Genomic DNA, 18,791 nt, shown 5'->3' with positions numbered 1-18,791 from the left:
GTAAAAAACAATAGATAATTAGACTTAGGGTGACTGTAGAATACATTTCTTTATTGTGCAGCAAAATTGGTCTTTTGGACAGAAAACCCCAGATTCTGCCTCTAGCATGATGTGTGCTCCTAAAAGTTCAATAATGTAAGAAACGTCACATCAGTAAAATCCAAACAGATGCACAGATCCAATGGACTGTGAGGAATATGAATGACAATATTAAAAAAGAACAGGAAATTAACCTAAAATCAATGTATAAACCGTTGACTCACTTCATCTGCAACCACAAAAGACACTTTTTTCTTTTTCATATCATTGTTCCTTTAATCATTATTCATTTTTGTTTCCCTAAACTGTTATTTGCTGCACTAGATCAATGCCTTGAAGTCCCGGGTAAGAGTTCCCTTCATTTCAAAACTTGTCTCCTCTTCAACTTCAGCTGTAGCTAGACTGTGTGGTTTTGTGTATTTTACACCCTATCTAAAAGAATACCAAAACAACACAATATCCCATGACTTTATTATCCTCATTTAGATCCCCTTCCTGTGTGTTATGGAAATTGACATTGTCAATGATTGATAATAGCCATAGAAAAACCAATGACTGTGCTAAGCAAAATTGATAAGACCTCATTCCTGTGGAGTGTAGAGCTGTATCACATTAAGACTACTAATTATTGCTGACATTTAAAGAAATCTAATCTTAAAACTTTGGAAACATCTTTTTATTTTATAATTATGTGTTGTCTTTCATTAAACATGAATAATATGTGAAAAACCTACCATATAGTCATTCTGTAGTGTTGACGGGTTCAACTATGTAGGTGGTTATTACAATAAAAATGTCCCAGCTCGAAAATACACATAATGGAAGACTGATTCATTTCTCAGAGGATTTATTTTTATAGATTCCCTTGTTTCATGCTGTCTGTTCATTTTGAAGAACCAACCTTTTCTTTCTTTTTACTGGTGATGGTTAAAGTAATTCTTCGTGAGTGACTGGAATTGTTACAGTCTTGGTCCCTGGCTACTGATGAGCTTTTTTAATATTCAATAGTTTTAAACGGTACATAATATGAAAAGTAAAATATTGTTATCAATGTAAATTATCATCAAAGCATGAGATTATCACCTTTTATTCCCAAAATGTATTTACTCATGCTTTCATAGTGCTTCATGTTATATAAACCCAAATCAATTTAATGAAAATATCTTTGTTTTGTACAGATGTACAGTAGCCATTCAAAATGCACAGTAAAACCCCGTACTCTGGGTTTGGAGCCAAAGATGGCCGCAGTATGTGATTCGCTGGCCAAAAATGATCGACAGGTGGCACTTGTGGTGCATTTGTTGTTAGTGAAACGATTGTTTCATTTAATCTCTCTACTGTACGTGTTTACATCCTCTTAATATGGAATATTAATATGGAATTTTACAACTAATGGGAAATTTTGGTAGCTGAGCATAAAAATAACAGGAGCATGATATCTCTGAATGTCATATCACCATAAACTATTAATTTAGGAATATAAATACATTATACAAACGTACTTTTTAGAATCTGTTTAATAAGGAATATAATATGGAATCAAGTAACTAAAGAAATGAATAACGATATTAATTTAAGGATTTAAGTCCAATTTAAGTCCACTTTCTTTGTAAACGTGTTTCCGAGTGGCCTGTTGGTGCAGCGGGTTTGTCAGTAGGGCTCTATCTAGAAAATCTGAGTTCAATAGGGCACATGTTTTTCTTCTAACAAAGACTGCTAAAGATATGCTACATTTTTTATGCATCAGTTGAAGCGTTCTGAAGTCTTAACAGTGCCGCTTGTGAGAGCAAGGTGACTTTCTGCTCAGTTACATGAGAGTTTTTAAATTCTTTAAACAACATTAGCTGTTTGTCAAATTCACCTGCTTTGCGCAGGAAACGACATTTGAAAAGGTACTTTTTTCTCTCGTGCAAACTCATCGATTTATTTTTTATAATTCCGAAACTTAGACAATATGCCCCAGGGACCCATACATAGTATAATCAAAACAACCCTTCCCGCCGGGTCTTGTCTTCTGCTGTTCCACACGTGAATCCCATGAAGTCAGATCCACAGATATACCGAAACAGTAGCACACACGGCAACGAATGGCTGTTCGTATACTGTATATACAGTATGATACCGTGTGGTTTCAAAGCCACTACAGTGCAGTATGTGTGAAATATTTTTCTAAATAAAAATTTAAAGTTAAATTACTCGTTGCTGAAATTTGTATTAGACAAAATATAGGTTTTCTTAATGTGGATGTAAACCAGAAAGAGGCACATCATGTTCGCAACAAGCTATAATAACAAACTATTTTTACACATCCGGCTATGTAAAAAATATGGCCAAAACGATTGCTCTAAACCATCACTTATAATAATTCATCCAGATACACACATATACTCACTCATGTCAGAGCCAATTTTGTCAGAAACAACCTCCCAGTAAGTCTTTGGACTGCGCAGTACTGTACAGTACAATATAGTTTAAAGTTTTAAATTTAAAGTTAAATTGTTGGCTGATTACTGGGTGTTGAAATTTGGATTAAGACAAAATATAGATTTTCTCAATTCGGATGTAAACCTGAAAGAGGCACATCGGGTTCACATCAAGCTATACAACAAGCTATAATAGTGGACTATTTTTATATATTCAGCTATTTAAGAAAAAAACAAAAGTAATGCTCTGATCACGTTTTGAACGACCTGGGTGCAGCGTGCCACATTACAGTCCATGAGCTTTCCATTGTCTATTACCACTATACACACACTTAATACACAGTTTAAAATGAATAAAAGTCTAAACAGTATACAACTTAAATTCTGTAATTGGAAAAAAATTCTCCCACAGCATTGACCAGAATTCAAAACCAGACGTTTGCTGGCAACATCCCAAATGCTCCACACGCCATGTTAAGCTTTTACGGCTCCACCTGGCAGTATTGGAGTATTTCTAAAAAGCTGAGGTGCCCCGCAGGCACTGAACTACAAACTACTGTAGTATCCCTTGCGCATTCTGAATGGCTGGATCTGTAATGTACTTCTCTGATGGGAACTATTGTATCTGATTAAAGGTTTGTGTCTAGATTAATACAGAAAAATTATTGAAATAAGGAAAATATTAGACTTTAAAGAACTTATTTGATTAACTGTTTACACAGTTGTACTCCAGGTGCTAAGATATTACTCTATAGTGCCTCTATAACAAGAAACATTATTACATCCTTAAAGTGGCATGTTACCTGCTCTTTTTAACATCAATTAAAAGTAATGCCCTATGATGTGCAATATATTATTTACATCTGATGCTCAAGGCACAAACTAAAGCTTTTCAAATAGATTTTTTGAAGAGTTTATTCAGATTCTTGTGATTTGTTTCCCTTCATTTTAAATGATCTTAGTGTCCCTCTTTTTTTTTTTTAAATGTTTGATTCTGTCAGACAAAATGACAGCCTTCCAAATCATCATGACAGCTGCAAGCTTGAGAAGCTAAACCTTGGTAACCCTTTCATAATTGTTTTTGTTAGATGTGAAGGACTGAATACTTTCTCTTCCAGAGTTGTGCGTGTCCATTCTTGATAGATCCCTCTTCACGTGCCACTGAGTGGCTGAGGACACATCTCAAGGAGTCTCGCCTGGAGGTTATAAACCAGCAGGTATTGATGGCTGTACAAGTTGGAGTCACTTAAAGACAATGTGCCTAAGTAAAACAAAAGGCAAATTAATTAGTAATTTGCTTTGTGTCATTTACTTCAGAACTAAGCATATCACTACAATTAGTCAGTGGAACAAAAAATTATTAGTCTCTGGTCTCATAACTGATGGGCTGTGAGTACAAGTCCCTGCTGCAGACCTGCTAGAGCGAGATACTTAATCCCAATTGCTCCTGTCCAGACAGCTGTGTATAGGGGAACTAGCATTGCTGGGGGTAATCCCTGTAATGGACTAGCATCCTGTCCAGATAGTCACATGCTCTTTGTGTGCTCTGCGCCATGGAAGTCATAATAAATTGGCCCGATGAGCAACGGTGGCTTTGAAATGCAATGGAACTTACCTGTAACAAACAATAGCATTCTTTTTCAGAACTAACATTGACTAAAATCTAAATAGCTACGCAGAAAAAAATCTAAAATCAGAGAACTATAGCCACTATGTCTGCACATGTAAAATTATTTCTGAAGTAATATTCTTTACAGTGTTTCCAATCTCCTATGAATTTTGAATTAGTAGGGCTTTGTGTCAGTTTTGTAAATGTTATTATAGCCACGTAGCTCTTATGCTGTGCAATTACTATTCACCTGTATAATTATAGTTTTTATTTCATAATTATAAAAATCATATTCATTTAAAGTCGTTTTAATGGAAGCATATTCCATTATGATGGAATATGATATATGATATATATATATACAGCATATATTTTTCATTGTAGGACTCAAATTTTATCACGGCACTTGAGCTAGCTGTCCGTTTTGGAAAGACGCTTATTATCCAGGAGATGGATGGAGTGGAGCCGGTCCTTTACCCTCTCTTAAGAAGGGATCTTATTGCTCAAGGTAGGACTTTCACCGTTTTTGTGCAGGTGACAGCATTATGGATGATCTCATTAAATGACATGGAAATTGGTGCCTTAAATCGACTTGGCACCAAGGAACAAAATGAATATGACAATGAAAAGAATGCAGAGCTAGTAGCATACCTTAAAAAATGAATTCCCAAAAGCAATTTTCCTTTCTGTTGGGCTTCCATTTATACAATGTGTACTTCAGGGAATTAAACACATTGCAGTCACCACACATGCTTTTCATTTTTAATAGTTAACAGTCTGGTTTTACCTTTTCTTTCATGAATGTTGTAGGATGTGTAGAAATGAACACAGTAAAACTTCAGTCCTTACATGCAGAGGCACTTGAAGCATCTTCTTTAAAATCATCTTCTCCAGCTACGAAAATATAATAAAGATCAATCAGAACAAAGTGTTGGTTCCTTTGGGACAATTACAAAAGTTTAGAAATTATACTTTAACACATTTATGCTGTCAAATTAATGTTAATCTTTTGTTTTAAATGTCTAAAGATATGAAGGTGCTCAGCTGCTATTTTTTTCTTCCTATTTAACTCCTCATTCAGTTTCAGTTAATTAAAGTAAAGGTTATAATTGAAAGTGGTTTTTTTCTTCTCTCCCTGAAATTGGTGTTCCCACTGTGTCCAGCTCAAAGCTGAAGCTCATATGAGCATAGCACTGAGGGAGAGAGTTCTGTAAATGCCATGATATGATGTTTTTTTAGGCATACAGTATTTTGGAGTATGTGTGTAATAAGTTAATTGAAGGTGTCTGGACTAATCTAGGTGAAAGCTTTCGCGATTAATATTGCGACCATATTTTCAAAAGCCGTTAAAGTGGCACCTTGTCTGATTAGTTTGGCTCTTTATTTTATTTTTGAGTCATCCTATAAAACAGTATTCAATTCACATATAATTTTTGCTTATAAGATGTGCTTCAATTTTATTTTTTTAGGGAGCTTTGATTAAGTTTGAAAAGCTTTAACAATTATTAGGGTCATTTCTCATAAAAATGGGACCAGTCGAGTGTTAAAAATACAGTGCATGTTTAGGGAGAGGAATGTGCTTCAAAAAAATTAAGGTGACGATCTCTTCACTAGTGAATTTATAGAAACACGAGCGATTCCTGAAACAGAACACCAAAAAACCTCTGACAGACTATCACCTTAAGTATGTTGAGAAAAAATTAACAGAGCTTATAAGTTGAGACAGAATGGGTTTGTACAACAGAGGCTTTATGTAAGAATGGAAAATAAGATGAAGCATAAAAATATTTCTGAATCTTAAGGAAAAACCTAAAAAGTGTCTTGTATTCTGCAAACTGTTGTAGTAAAAAATAAATTTTGAATATCACTGGATTCTTTCAATTAGTACCATTTTTAAGTCATTCATTCTTATCTGTAATTTTGCTATAAACATTTAATGATGACAAATCTTTACATTTAACCTATTTTTATATCTATTCTATACCTATAATATCTTTGAAAAACTTAGTTTTGTTGGCATGCACTAATTTTTCAATTTATTTTATGGCAGTGGTTGTATAGATACTACACACCATTTTTTTAATTTAAAAATGCTTTTTCATGTAAAGAAATATCAATATACCTTCAACACCTTTTATTTTCTTTTAAATTAATCGCACCTAGCCTCTTAGCAAAAACTAATGGTTAAGAATTTTAGTCTAGTCAAATGAAAAAATTGCTCCTATTCTAACCTAACATAAAAGTGCAACTATATCAACATAATAGTGCCATAGCTCTGTACCTGCCCAACACCATGCTTGTAATTCCAAAGCCATTTTGAAAATGTATTAAAAACAAAACTTTGGAAATTTGCAACTAAAATGTTGTTGTTGTTGTTGTTGCTTTCCAAGTCTGATTAGTTTTGTACAAGCTTTAAAATATATCCCTATGGAAGAGGGATGATTTAGTATAATCTCTGACTCATCATCGGGCATAACAAAGGGCTACTTGCATTACATAAATAAAACACTAAGCTTTATTTAGTTATTATTAAGAACTAAAACCTACACATTCAGGGGTGTGATGCAAGATAAATGGCAAAATCAGTAAATATAAAATGAAGAAGTAATAAATGAGTAGCACAGCATTCATAGAGAAATAGGGTAATTATTGTTAACACAATATTATCTTGTATGGAATAATACAGTTTGTTTTCTGTGATGCTGAAGGTATTTATGATCCCAAATATGGTACTTTATGATTAGATTGCATTTTTTTGTGATTATGTAGGCCACAGCATTGAACATACTTGACACCTTTCTGATTATGCTATCAGTAGCTCTAATAGCTTCAGAAATGGGTCAATATTTTTTCACACACCTTACAATTTGTCCTTTGCAATGGTTCCCTCATTAAGTGTATGGTTATTTATTTAATTTGAAATGCTCAGCGCTACTTTTAACCTTAGAACTGTATTGCTAAAGTAAATTGGATCATTAATACTATGCATGCAGCTAACATCTGCGTCATGTGATTTGCTGGAACAGACAGTGATGAAGCATAAAGCTTAGGGAAGACACAGACAGCCTGAAGAAAAATACAGCAGCCTGCATATGATTACAGTTTGCCAAGAATAAACAGTGTCCAGCCTCTGAAGCGTGTCAAGCCTTCTGCAGGTGCATGGCTTGTCTTGCAACACTGTTTGCAGAGGCAGCTGGGCTTTGTGAATGGAGACTTCCCATTCCAATTTGTCTTCCATTTGAAATCCTGGACAGCTCTGTCTACTGATCTGGACGCCTCATAAAACATCACTGATGTTAAGCCACTATTAATCATTAGCCAAGTTCTTCCACTCTTGTGAAACTTACTATATTTAATTAAAAGCAAAATGGAATACAGTAAAGAGAAATATTTTATGTTGACTCTTTCTAATGTTAGAAACTTATTCAGTGATGAAGGTCTGTAAGTAATGATTAGTACATCAGAGGCAATGTAGAGTGTTGATGATTTAAAATGTGAAAGTTGTATCTAATTGCTGATAGTAAAATAATAATAAAAACATGTTGTTTTTTACAATGTGTTGTCTATATCCAGTATCACAACCCACCTTAAATTTCTTCCCTGTTATTTACAGGTCCTCGATATGTTGTTCAAATTGGAGACAAAATTATTGACTACAATGAAGAATTTCGCCTGTTTCTTGCCACACGGAACCCAAATCCCTTTATTCCACCTGATGCTGCTTCTATTGTGACTGAAGTGAACTTCACTACCACCAGAGCTGGCCTTCGGGGACAGGTAAAGTAAAGTGCAGAAATTTACTTTCACATAATGTGTGTGTTAAGACATATATGCGGTGATGTTCAAAGAATAAATAATTAATACATGTCATTTATTTAATGTCAGTTTAACCTGTTGCCCACTATAATGGAAGCATGGATGTTTTCTTTGCCAAGGTTCTCATGCAGTCTGTAGAAATTTTCTTATTTCACTATATGTGAAGTTATATCTGAAGTTATGAAAATATCGGTATTTGTAATGTTATTTTTATCTTCTTATATCATCTGAGAGAGGCCATGTATGTTCTCAGGAATTCAGTATGTATTCAGAAATTCAGAATACACTGTTGGTCAATATGTCCACTTCTGGGTGTTTTAAAGCAGCTCTCTTTATCTGTTTGTGCCGCTGTAGCTTTTGGCTTTAACAATCCAGCATGAGAAACCAGACTTGGAAACACAGAAGACTAAGCTCCTGCAACAGGAGGAAGATAAGAAGATCCAGTTGGCTAAACTGGAAGAATCTCTGTTAGAGGTGCCATAAAATTCTTAAATTATTATTATTATTATTATTATTATTATTATTATTATGTAAGTAGTACTTCATGGCTGTTTAGAGCTGATACTTTAATCCTAAACTGGAGCAATTTTGTTTACATGTAGGTACACCAGCAGTACTTAACTAAATCCTACAATCTTCCAGTTATGAATTTAGAATACTAACTGATTGTACACTGCTGCCTTAAACTACAGATAGGATAGGAATTAAGAGCAAACTAAACTAAACTTTACTAGAATTTTCTATGATTCATCTTCAGTTTCCCAACTTAAGAAATTCCAGGTTTAAGGACTTATAAACCCTTTCCTTTACTGTTAATACTATAAACACAAATATACACTTCTATTACAATATAGTGTATCACATTTAATTAGCCTTTTTATATAACTTTTAAATATTTGTATTTTTTGTTACAGTTGCAGTTGGGAAGAAGTGTCTTTTGTTCAGCTACAGCAAATGACAGCTAGAGCGAATTCTTTGATGAACTCTGTTCTCCCTCACTCTTTCGGAATGATTCAATAAATTAGTACTCTGTTATTCTGGATAAAACTTTTTAAAGAAATTAGACTGTTTGAGAAATTTAACGGAAACAAAACTAAATACTGAATTTGTTCCTGGAGAAATATAGAAAACTGACATTTTCCTGAATTTTTGCACAGAAATCACTGTTGCCATGTATTTTGTTTAAATTACTCAGTTTTGTTCTAAAGGGTAAAAGTCTTTACTTCTTTCTTCAGACTCTTGCCACTGCCCAGGGGAACATCTTGGAAAACAAGATCCTTATTGAGTCCCTGAACAAGACCAAGGCAAGCAGTGCACTTATCCAGGAGTCTCTCACAGAGTCGCACAGGTTACAGGTCTCTTTGGACCAGGTAAGTCATAGTACAGTACGTTAGTAAGAGTACCTCATACAAGGTCATACCTGGGCTTATACCAGCTAAGATTGTAGTCAGTGAGAGTACCTCATACCAGGTCATACCTGGGGTAAAAAATTTGGTTTACCGTGCTCTTAAGTGTGTCAGACGGTAAAAAGTCCTGCCTTAGCTCTGTGATTGTGAGTTTAAGCTTGGGACAGGTCACTAGTCAGTGATATACCTCCACATTGGAACTCATATGTGGCTGAATGTTGTCAAGGGTAAGGTGGGATTAGTTGGCCAGGGCTCTCTCTGTTGAGAGACACCAACCCCTCAACCTCCGAGGTATTCGCCTCTCTTCCGGTCTGCTCTGAACCACTGGTCTGGGGCTCTGTTGCTGGTGACGTGTTAAAACAAGTGGCATAAAAGTTGCCTGCCTATACTTCCTCATTCTCACCTGTGTATGGCTGTGGGCTTCATAGTTATAATCTGGGACATGATTCTGGATCGGGTGGTAAAACTAAAAAATCCATTGATTCTAGATTTAAAAAGAAATTCATTTTGTGTTTATATTAAACACAGATGCACCCATTTAAAATACGCAAGGTGTCAGGATTGCAGGATTGATTCCACCGCAGTCGAATAGCATCTGCCCAGCTTTTCAAACTATTGCACCACCATTTGTATTGGGGACGCGTCAGATATTAAACTGAGAAAATTATTAAAAATGTTTATTAAAATTAATTTCTCTACCTGGCTTCGTGGTCACTTTATTGACAAGGAGTTACATTTTCAATTACACCTCAATGCGGCATCATAAAGAAAATAAACAATAAAAGAAAAGGCCCCCAAAAAACAAACATATATAAAAATATTTTAGACTATTATAAAAATATTTCATATATTGGCTTAAATGATTATTATTTAAAAGCAAATATACACATAAAAACCTCTAAATTCAATTTCCATTTAATGGCATCTTTGATTTCCCCTTACTCTTTGTGAGCATCCAGGAAATTGTTGGTCTGGTAGTCAAAATACTTTAGGCTAGCTGCAGAGAAAAGCAGACATAAGCAGATCAGGTCTTGCGTTTAACATGTGCAAAAAGATACAGCAGGTCTGGCACTACAGAGAGAGTGATGGCTGTTGTCTGTAGAAGTACTGTGTCAGCCTGACGCATGCTGAGGCACTGCAGTGAGCGTAGTAATATTCCGTGTTAAGTGGATTTAAAGTAGTAGTACAACAGATGATGCTACCGTTTCATCTAACATATAATGCATCACAAGTGTCACCTATCAATCTTCTTTAGGCAGTGAAAAGCTAAATTCGGCAAAGCGAATCATACTGTGGTACGGCACATCTTGCTTACCACGGACAGGAGTATTGACATGCATTCTGAATGGCTGCATCTGTACAGTATGTGTGTAAAGAGCATATATGAACTGAAAGAGTGTATAAGAGTGTACACTTGTTAAATGTTTTTTTTTTACGTACACAACAAGCCTTGACTAAATATCACCCTTTCTTGGTTAGCAGTGCCTTGATTGGTATCGTTTACAGATGTTCTTAGCTGATATCTGTAGAAATCGGCATTCTGTAGAGCTAATACATAGAAACATACTGTATTTTATTGATGCTTCATAAATTTCTTTCTAAGCTGTCTACAAAGCAACAACATTGTCACTGAAGAGGATGTTAATTTTTAAGATAACATTTTCTTATCTAACCACAGTCTTTTCAAAACTAATTTTATATTCCATATAAATTCTAGGCTACATGGAATTCCATAATGTTTTCAATTAATTTTGCACCAAAATTAATTCTTTTCTTCACTATTCCCAAAGTCTTCATCCATTTATAACACTTTTTTTCTGTTTTGGTTTTCTGTAAAATAACTGAGTACACTTAGTGTTTAAAGAATGATAAAAAAATAATTCCTTAGCTTATTTTCAGAAATGAACGTGGTATTTATCAATTTTTAGTAATAATTACAAATTTCGGTTTTCCTCTTTTTCCATTTTTTTTTGTAAAACAATTGTGAAGAATGGTTAGAACATTTTTTCCAAATAAATAGTTTTTGTCCCTTTTTTAAAAGTCCCATGTCTTTCAAAGAAAAAAATCAGTAATGAACTGTCTATGCTCTAGAGGGCAATATCATACCAGTCCCAGTTTTACTTGTTTTCTTCTTTCTCCTCTGCAGGAACGAGATGCCTATCTTCCATTAGCAGAAAGTGCCAGCAAGATGTACTTCATTATAACTGACTTATCCAAAATTAATAACATGTACTGCTTCAGCCTTGCAGCATTTCTGAGACTCTTTCAGAGAGCCCTGCAAAGCAAAAAGGTACTGTCTGCGTTACAGCCCTGCAGCTGGTATTAAGAATTTGAAACAGATAATTATTCCTTCATACCACATTTTCACATGATCTCTTCTTTTTTTTCTGTTATTATTGCATCTTGTGTTTTTTTTTAAGTTGCATATGTAGCTAATACAGTATAGGTCAAGTCTCTCTGAAATTAAGCCTCTCTGGATTTTTAGAGTGGCTTATCATCTCCTTCTCCATTAGCTTGATTTTTTATGCCCCTAATTAAACATGTGTTTCGCATAAGGGGATAAGGGAATTGGCAGCACTGTATAAAGCTGTTTACCTCTGGACTGCTGGTTTGATTCCAGGGATGGCGATGACTTCAAGCCATTTTGGATGGTTTGGGTATTTTTTTTCTTTCTATGATCTCAAGCCTGCTCCCAGTGTAGTTGTCTAAGTTATAGAACCACCTTCACAGATGACAGTCATGGATAAATCTGGGAATAGATTATCAAGGATTTGTTTGGCAAACACACTAGCATATGCCGTGACTAAGATGGCCACCTGTTCAAGGTCTCCCTTTAGATCAATGCAAAATTTCAACAAGGTGTCTCGGGATTTTATTACGTCTTACATAATGTATCTTTTTGGACTATATCTGGAACAAGAGGAGCAATCAAATGTATTTTTCTTTCTCCTGTCAGCATGCAACATGCTCCTTGATTATCAATAGGAATATTACCTATACCTATTACCTACCTATTACCTATATTAATATTTACCTAATGTAACTGTAATACCATATTTTGTCTGATTTGAATTTAAGCTGCTCTTGGTACATCACTGATTTGGGAGCCATAGTTTTTTTTTTTTAATTGCGGTACCAAGGATGTGCTAAAATAAAACATGTGGTAGGCCCTGCCTTTTATTTCAGCACAGCACTTGCCCTCCTGGGATGGAAAGAGACACAGATGGAATGAAACACAGTGATGGCTTGAACTGCTATTGCCCCCAAACCACTTCTGTTGATTTCAGTTTGTGCCTCAGAGTCCATCTCTATCAGTTCTTCACAAAATAGCAAAAACATCATCTGCACCCATTAAGGACTACCTTGCATGGTATATGCCAAGTCAAGATTTCTACAGAGGCCAAAGATGGTATTCTTTTTTATCGCTCAAAAGGTTCACTCCATCCATTATCAGAAAACGTATTTATCCCTGCTAAGGGTCATGGCAGCCAGGAGTTTAAGACCACATCATGGACAGTTCGCCTGTCCATCTCCGGGTGCGTGTGCACAGCAAACTGATACTTTTGGAGGAAACCACAGCACCAGTAGAAAACCCACACAAATACAGGAAGCACAAACAATCTGAAAACCCCTACTCTGAAATCAAATCCAGGACCCAAGAACTTTGTGGCAGCAGCCTCTACTACTATACCACCATGACGCTCACTAAAAATACAGAGCCATATCTGATTCTGTCACTCTACTAAATATGAGCTGAGGATTTTATAGCAAAAAAAGAAACACCACCTCTGGTGAACATATGATCATTTATAAGGACATTAGTAGAAGAAATAAAAATGGTTAAAAATGTATGGCTGTTTGAGTTAAGTGCTAGTTTTTTGGTTAAAGATACTTCAGTAATTTAGTAAGCAAAACAGCAATCTTATCCATCTTAACTGATTGTATTAAAAGTATTTTCAGATGCAGGCTACAGACATGGTTAATGTTCTGTTAGTATATTTAAATTTTGACTGATTTGCTATGTCATGTATCTTATTAAAAATAACATAGTGGAAACCACCTCTGGAACCACCTCTGTTTAAAAATTCCTTTCCACTGAAAGGAAACCACAGAAATTGTCAGTACAGAGCCAGAGGAAACCATCTAACATTGTAATGGTTTTCATACTTCATGATTTTGTGTGATCGAAGACCACCAAGCACCAAGTAGAGATATGTAACTGACCTTTTCTGTGGTGGATTATCGGGGCATGAAGTTCCATTGACTGACTACATGTTGTGCCTGAGGTGGAAGGAAGCAAAACAGGTCACTGTGCTCATTGCACATGGTCCTGTGGGCTTAGCAAGGTGCACCACTAAAAGAGGTGCAGATTTTTATTTTTCTAGATGCGTTATTAGTAAAGTCTTATAGCATGATCTCCTGTCAATGTTCATGAGAGATACTGTTATTATTATTTTAATGCATTTGGCTTGTTTATTCAAAGTGAGGATAGCCATATATGAATAAATTAATACATCAATCTGCACTGAAGTTACGTAACATAGGGTTGAGAGTGGATTTTAAGAAATAATTCAATTCCTGCACTAACTGAAATTGAAAGAAATAAATAACCAGTTAGTTCAGGTCTGTAACTATAAAAAATAATAGATTTTATAGATTTGTTTTAGTGTTGAACAGAGAAAACAAGAAGGGGAGACATTTCAAGTATTTAAAATTCTAAAAAGCAACCACCCAAGTTAACTTAATGGAGTTCTTTGGAATCAACTTTGCAACACAAACCAGAGGACACTATTATGCAGAAGGTTGTGAGTGTCAAGCCTTCCAAGTTACCCAGCCATGTTCTTGAAAGCGATACCTTGGATTCATTAGAATCCTCAGATTTATTAGCTGGTAAGAATCAAACAAGATAGAAGGGATGGATGGCTTCCTATTTAAACCCTCTGGAACTTTAAATTCCTATTTTTTCATGTTTTTTTTTTACATGTTGCTTGTGCTGCGTATGGCCCGTAGAAATAAAAAACATTTTCCATGCAAAGTAATTCCACTGGATAGACTTCTCCAAGGTGTTTTTGTTGGGAAACATAACATTACAATGTCCTGCATTAACAATTTAGTAGTAAACATGGCTTATTCCAAATGTAGTGAAGAACCTATTTTATAAGACTTACAGTGTATTGTGTTGTGTTCTTTTTTCCCCATTATAACAAACGGATTTGATTCTTGGCATTCTTTTACTATCAATATTTAATTGTATCCAGGGTAATGTACAGTGTTACAATTGGGAAAAAAATACATATACTTGTTAAATGGAGTGTTACAGACAAGCTTTAAAGAAGCAATAGTCTAGGATTTAAAATGTTTTACCTACAGTTTGTTACTTTTGCCTTACAGTCATGGTACAGTATGTGCTTGAATTTTTAAAATGTTTTTCTTTATGGATCAGGTCACAAATATTACAAGCCATAATGGTATTGAAATTTGTTCTCTGTCTATTGTTAATAACTTTATTTATAATTCAGGTGGGTAGCTGGGTCAGCATGCGTAGGCTGCAAAGGAGCAAGTAATAGGTTTATTCCATGCTTCACACCTGAAGAAGGCTCCACGGCCAAAAACGTTGTGTTTTCTTTCTTCTTTTTTTCAGCATGGAATAAACCTATTACTTGTTCCTTTGCAACTTTATTTATAGTCAGTTACAGCAAAGAGAATCCAAATAAACAGTTACATAAAGTATGTATCACTGGACATGCAACTAGAAATAAATGTGCCAAAATAGAGACATTTTATATGAAAGTATTTTAAATTTAATCTATGAGCCCATTCAAGTACTGATCACAAAATATTTGAAAAACAGTTCTAGTTCTAAATGTTACTTTATCTGTTAACAATTATCTTACATTTTCTAAAAGACAAAAACGTTGCTAATGATAACATAATATTACATTTTTAGGAGTCTGAAAACACCGAAGTTAGAATCACATCCTTGAAAGCTTCTCTGAAGACAATGGTATACGAATATGTCTGTCGTTCACTGTTTAAGGTAAGGGTTTAAAGAAACTTTCACACTTTCTGATGTGAAAAAATGAATAGTTTATTATCATTGCGTACAGTGTGATTTATTAAATAAACATGAATGAAATAACCTCATATGTATCAAACAATATGTAATAATATGTACATTATATTCTCAGTTTTATTGATTTTAACAATCATTTTACCTTAATTTAGCATTGCATTTTTAATAATTCTAGAATAATTGGAGACTTATTAAGATAGGGAGAAATTAGGGATTCATCACTTGAAAACTGCATTTCATTTGTGCCTTGATAGTGAAAAGGAGCAAATTAAGTGTGCATTGGCACTGTGCTCAACATGCTGTTCAATGCTATTTAATAACACTGGTCTTAACTGATAATTTTAACAGCTGCAGCCTGTATTGTTAGGTTGAATTTTTAATTGGTATAATGAGTTTATTGTCTTAGCCATCTTAATTGAGATTTTCTTGGATTTTGGATCTGATTTATTACTCTCTTTGTACAGTAAATACTGTATACATAGATTAAGATTCACACATAAAATATAAAGTACAGTGTGGACCTTTTCCAGTTTGGATTACTGTCTGCAGGATGCAGACATGAGTGGAATAACCGCATTATCCATTTGAAGGGATAAAGATTTTTTAAAAATGCTTTTACAATCACATTAGAAACACTTTCACAATATTTGGCTCAGAACAACAACAGGAAATGTATTTAAAAATTTTCTTCAAAAAGCCTTGTGTATAAATTAATATTTGTATATGTAAAATATGCATGTTTTTGGTGAAACCATTATTTATTCCTTGTATTACCCTTACATAGGTGTGTTCTTTTAGGGGAATCTGAGGGTTCTGAGAAACATGTGTCATTAAAATTGAACTGTGTTCAGGTTCTAATAAACCTTAGAGCTTTTTGTTTTAAGTAAACAAAGCCATAGTGGTTAACTTATCTTTTTAAGATTTATAGATAGTTGTTAATTTGTCCTCATCTGCATTGATATTATTTTTTCCTCATTAGATTGAATGGTGTCTGTCCAAGACATGGAATTGATTTGACAAAGGTTCCATTAGTGAAAACCCAGAGAAATGTGTCTACAGTATACAGTACAGTGTTGTTTGAATCTGTTTTGGGGAACACAAGTAAAAGCAGCTCAAAGCAAAAGTTTGTGAGGTTAAAACAAATCGGGGTTGATCCAGGTATTGGTATTGCTTTCTTATATAAAGCCATGATTGAAGTGTAGTCATCAGTGTTTGTGATTTTCTTTTTTTCTTGATCCTTCTGAACACCTTGGGTGCCGTGTAATAAATATGAGATAAGCTCCGTGATTCTATATATCCCTTTTCTTTTCATTTTCCACACATGCATCAGTAAATATTGGCTATGTGGCTGCCATCTTGCTGGTCCTGCAGAGTTATGTGCAATAGCGGATTAATCTTACTAATGTGGTTTTATATCTTAATTCATTACAATCAATATAGAACTGATTGCAATTAATAGCGGCTGTTTTTTTAGTTGAAGGATAGCTCCAACTAAGAACAGTGCACGTTAACCCAAATGTTCTTTAAATTTGATGCCATGCACCCACCTGTATTAAAACTGTCTTAATAAACCTTCTAGCAAATTTTTCTGCTTTTATTCACATTAAGTAGCTGGTATATAAGGCTTGGGTACATCTAAATTGGTATATGTTTTCCAAGAAACCAGTAGTATTGAAACAATGGCATGGAAACTAAAAAAGCCACACTTCAATCCTTGTTTAGGAGTGAATAACGGCAATACATAATGCACGACTATAATTAAACTGACTAATTTACAACATGCCTAGACTGACTAATTTTTACTCTCTTGCATGCTTAGTCAGACAACAAGACAGCAGATAAACTCTGCACATACTATCTCTTAAATTAAAACCTTTACACAGAAAAAATCAAATCATATTTATTTTTACTTGCGTATTAAAAATGTATTTCCATCGTCAAATATGACTGGATTGTGAATAAGGGTAAAATATTCATTCAGGTAAGACAAGTAAGAATCCTGAGAAGGACAAGACATAGATTCTTGGGCATCAAGTGTAAAACTCAACTTCCTTACACCATAAGTAGAGTATGTAGAATAGAACAATATGAGTAGTATATCTCACCAAATGCATTCTTGTCTGTTTTCCACAAGGTAATGTGATATAGACCACTAAGTATGCATCTCACTTTTTGGGCATTTGCAATTAATACTGAATTGGCAATCTGTTCTTTGTGGTGTGGTATGTGAAGCCTTTTTTATAAGGTAAGGATATGCAGAAGTTGTTGTTTTGGATTTTTAGTGATGGAGTTACTTGTTAGTAGCTATAAAATAGAAATGGGTGACTTTTTTTTTATGGGTAACATCATTTTGGAATGTGTCTTTGTTTCTTGTGGTGTTTGTTTTCCTTACATTTGTACCAAGTGCCCATGACACAATGATGTCTACCATTGAGAATTATAGAATCAATGTATGATAAGTTAGAATGTAAGTTAGAAACAATGTATGATAGCAACTTCTATCACATGAATTCAGGTGGTTTTCTTTTTGTGAATCAACTAATATTAATGTATGAGAAAGCATGTTTAAAGGTATTTTTAAGTTGTTGACTAACTATAATGATACTGGTAAAAATCAGCTTTTGGTTTTATTATTCATGTGAATCTAATTATTAACTATAAAGAAAGAATGTAAACCTTGGATTTTGCAGTCAAACGTCAGTGCTTATTGTTTAACTAAAGCATAAACAGCCATGCTTAATATAGAACATAGTTTGTACATTATTCTTTGTTTTGTGAGAATAACTAGATACAATATTTTATAGAGTTCTTATACGTGTAGTCAGTGCTACAATAAAGTATTGTACCGACACTGACTTGGCTATATGATTTCCGTACAGACAGTGACTTGGGCTATATTGTAAATCACTTGACAGTAATGTGGTTGTATTGGAATATTGATAAACAGTATGGGAGTCTTTGGCTTACAGTTACTTAGCAATTACAAATTGCTGCTGTAACATACATCTTTGAAGAAAACCAATTAGTAAGTTTACTATATAAAAATTGAATGCACATATTAGTACCTGTAAAACAATGCACCACACTATTCTGCATTCTGAATATTCTGTGAGAAATTGCTCTTACATTTAATTTTTCTTTAAGTTCATTTGGTACATTTTTGAGCCTCGGTGTTAATTCAGTTCTTTAGTATTGTGATAAATGTACTGTATCCTTCAGCTGGAACACGAGGTATTAAATTAAGCTGCTGAATCTACACAAAATTAATCAGTACAATCTGATGACAATTTACAAGACTGTTTTCATAAAGGATATCCAGTCTTACCTGTTTTCCTAAAGTTTAGTTTTGTAAAACAAAGAGGCTTGAACTATGGGATTGCGAAAGTTTTATGATTTACAAGATTAGAGGTCATGTCAAGTTCTGA

The 18,791-nt window shown here is 34.3% G+C and overlaps 1 protein-coding gene across 1 annotated transcript in view; it reads left to right on the top strand.

Moving 5' to 3' along the window:
* The window catches only part of dync2h1 (dynein cytoplasmic 2 heavy chain 1), a 149,057-nt gene that overhangs the window by 47,055 nt on the left and 83,211 nt on the right, over window positions 1-18,791 (top strand). The window contains exons 65-72 of the mRNA XM_088921156.1: window positions 364-384; window positions 3,581-3,679; window positions 4,456-4,579; window positions 7,685-7,848; window positions 8,242-8,361; window positions 9,123-9,257; window positions 11,440-11,583; window positions 15,241-15,330. Coding sequence (XP_088777282.1) covers window positions 364-384; window positions 3,581-3,679; window positions 4,456-4,579; window positions 7,685-7,848; window positions 8,242-8,361; window positions 9,123-9,257; window positions 11,440-11,583; window positions 15,241-15,330 — 897 coding nt within the window. The remainder of the gene's footprint in view (window positions 1-363; window positions 385-3,580; window positions 3,680-4,455; window positions 4,580-7,684; window positions 7,849-8,241; window positions 8,362-9,122; window positions 9,258-11,439; window positions 11,584-15,240; window positions 15,331-18,791) is intronic.

Source organism: Atractosteus spatula, chromosome 7 (genome assembly GCF_055471065.1).
Source record: "Atractosteus spatula isolate fAtrSpa1 chromosome 7, fAtrSpa1.hap1, whole genome shotgun sequence".
Taxonomy (NCBI): Eukaryota; Metazoa; Chordata; class Actinopteri; order Semionotiformes; family Lepisosteidae; genus Atractosteus; species Atractosteus spatula.
The sequence above is the reverse complement of the archived record's forward strand: the minus strand, read 5'-3'. Positions and strand labels throughout refer to the sequence as shown.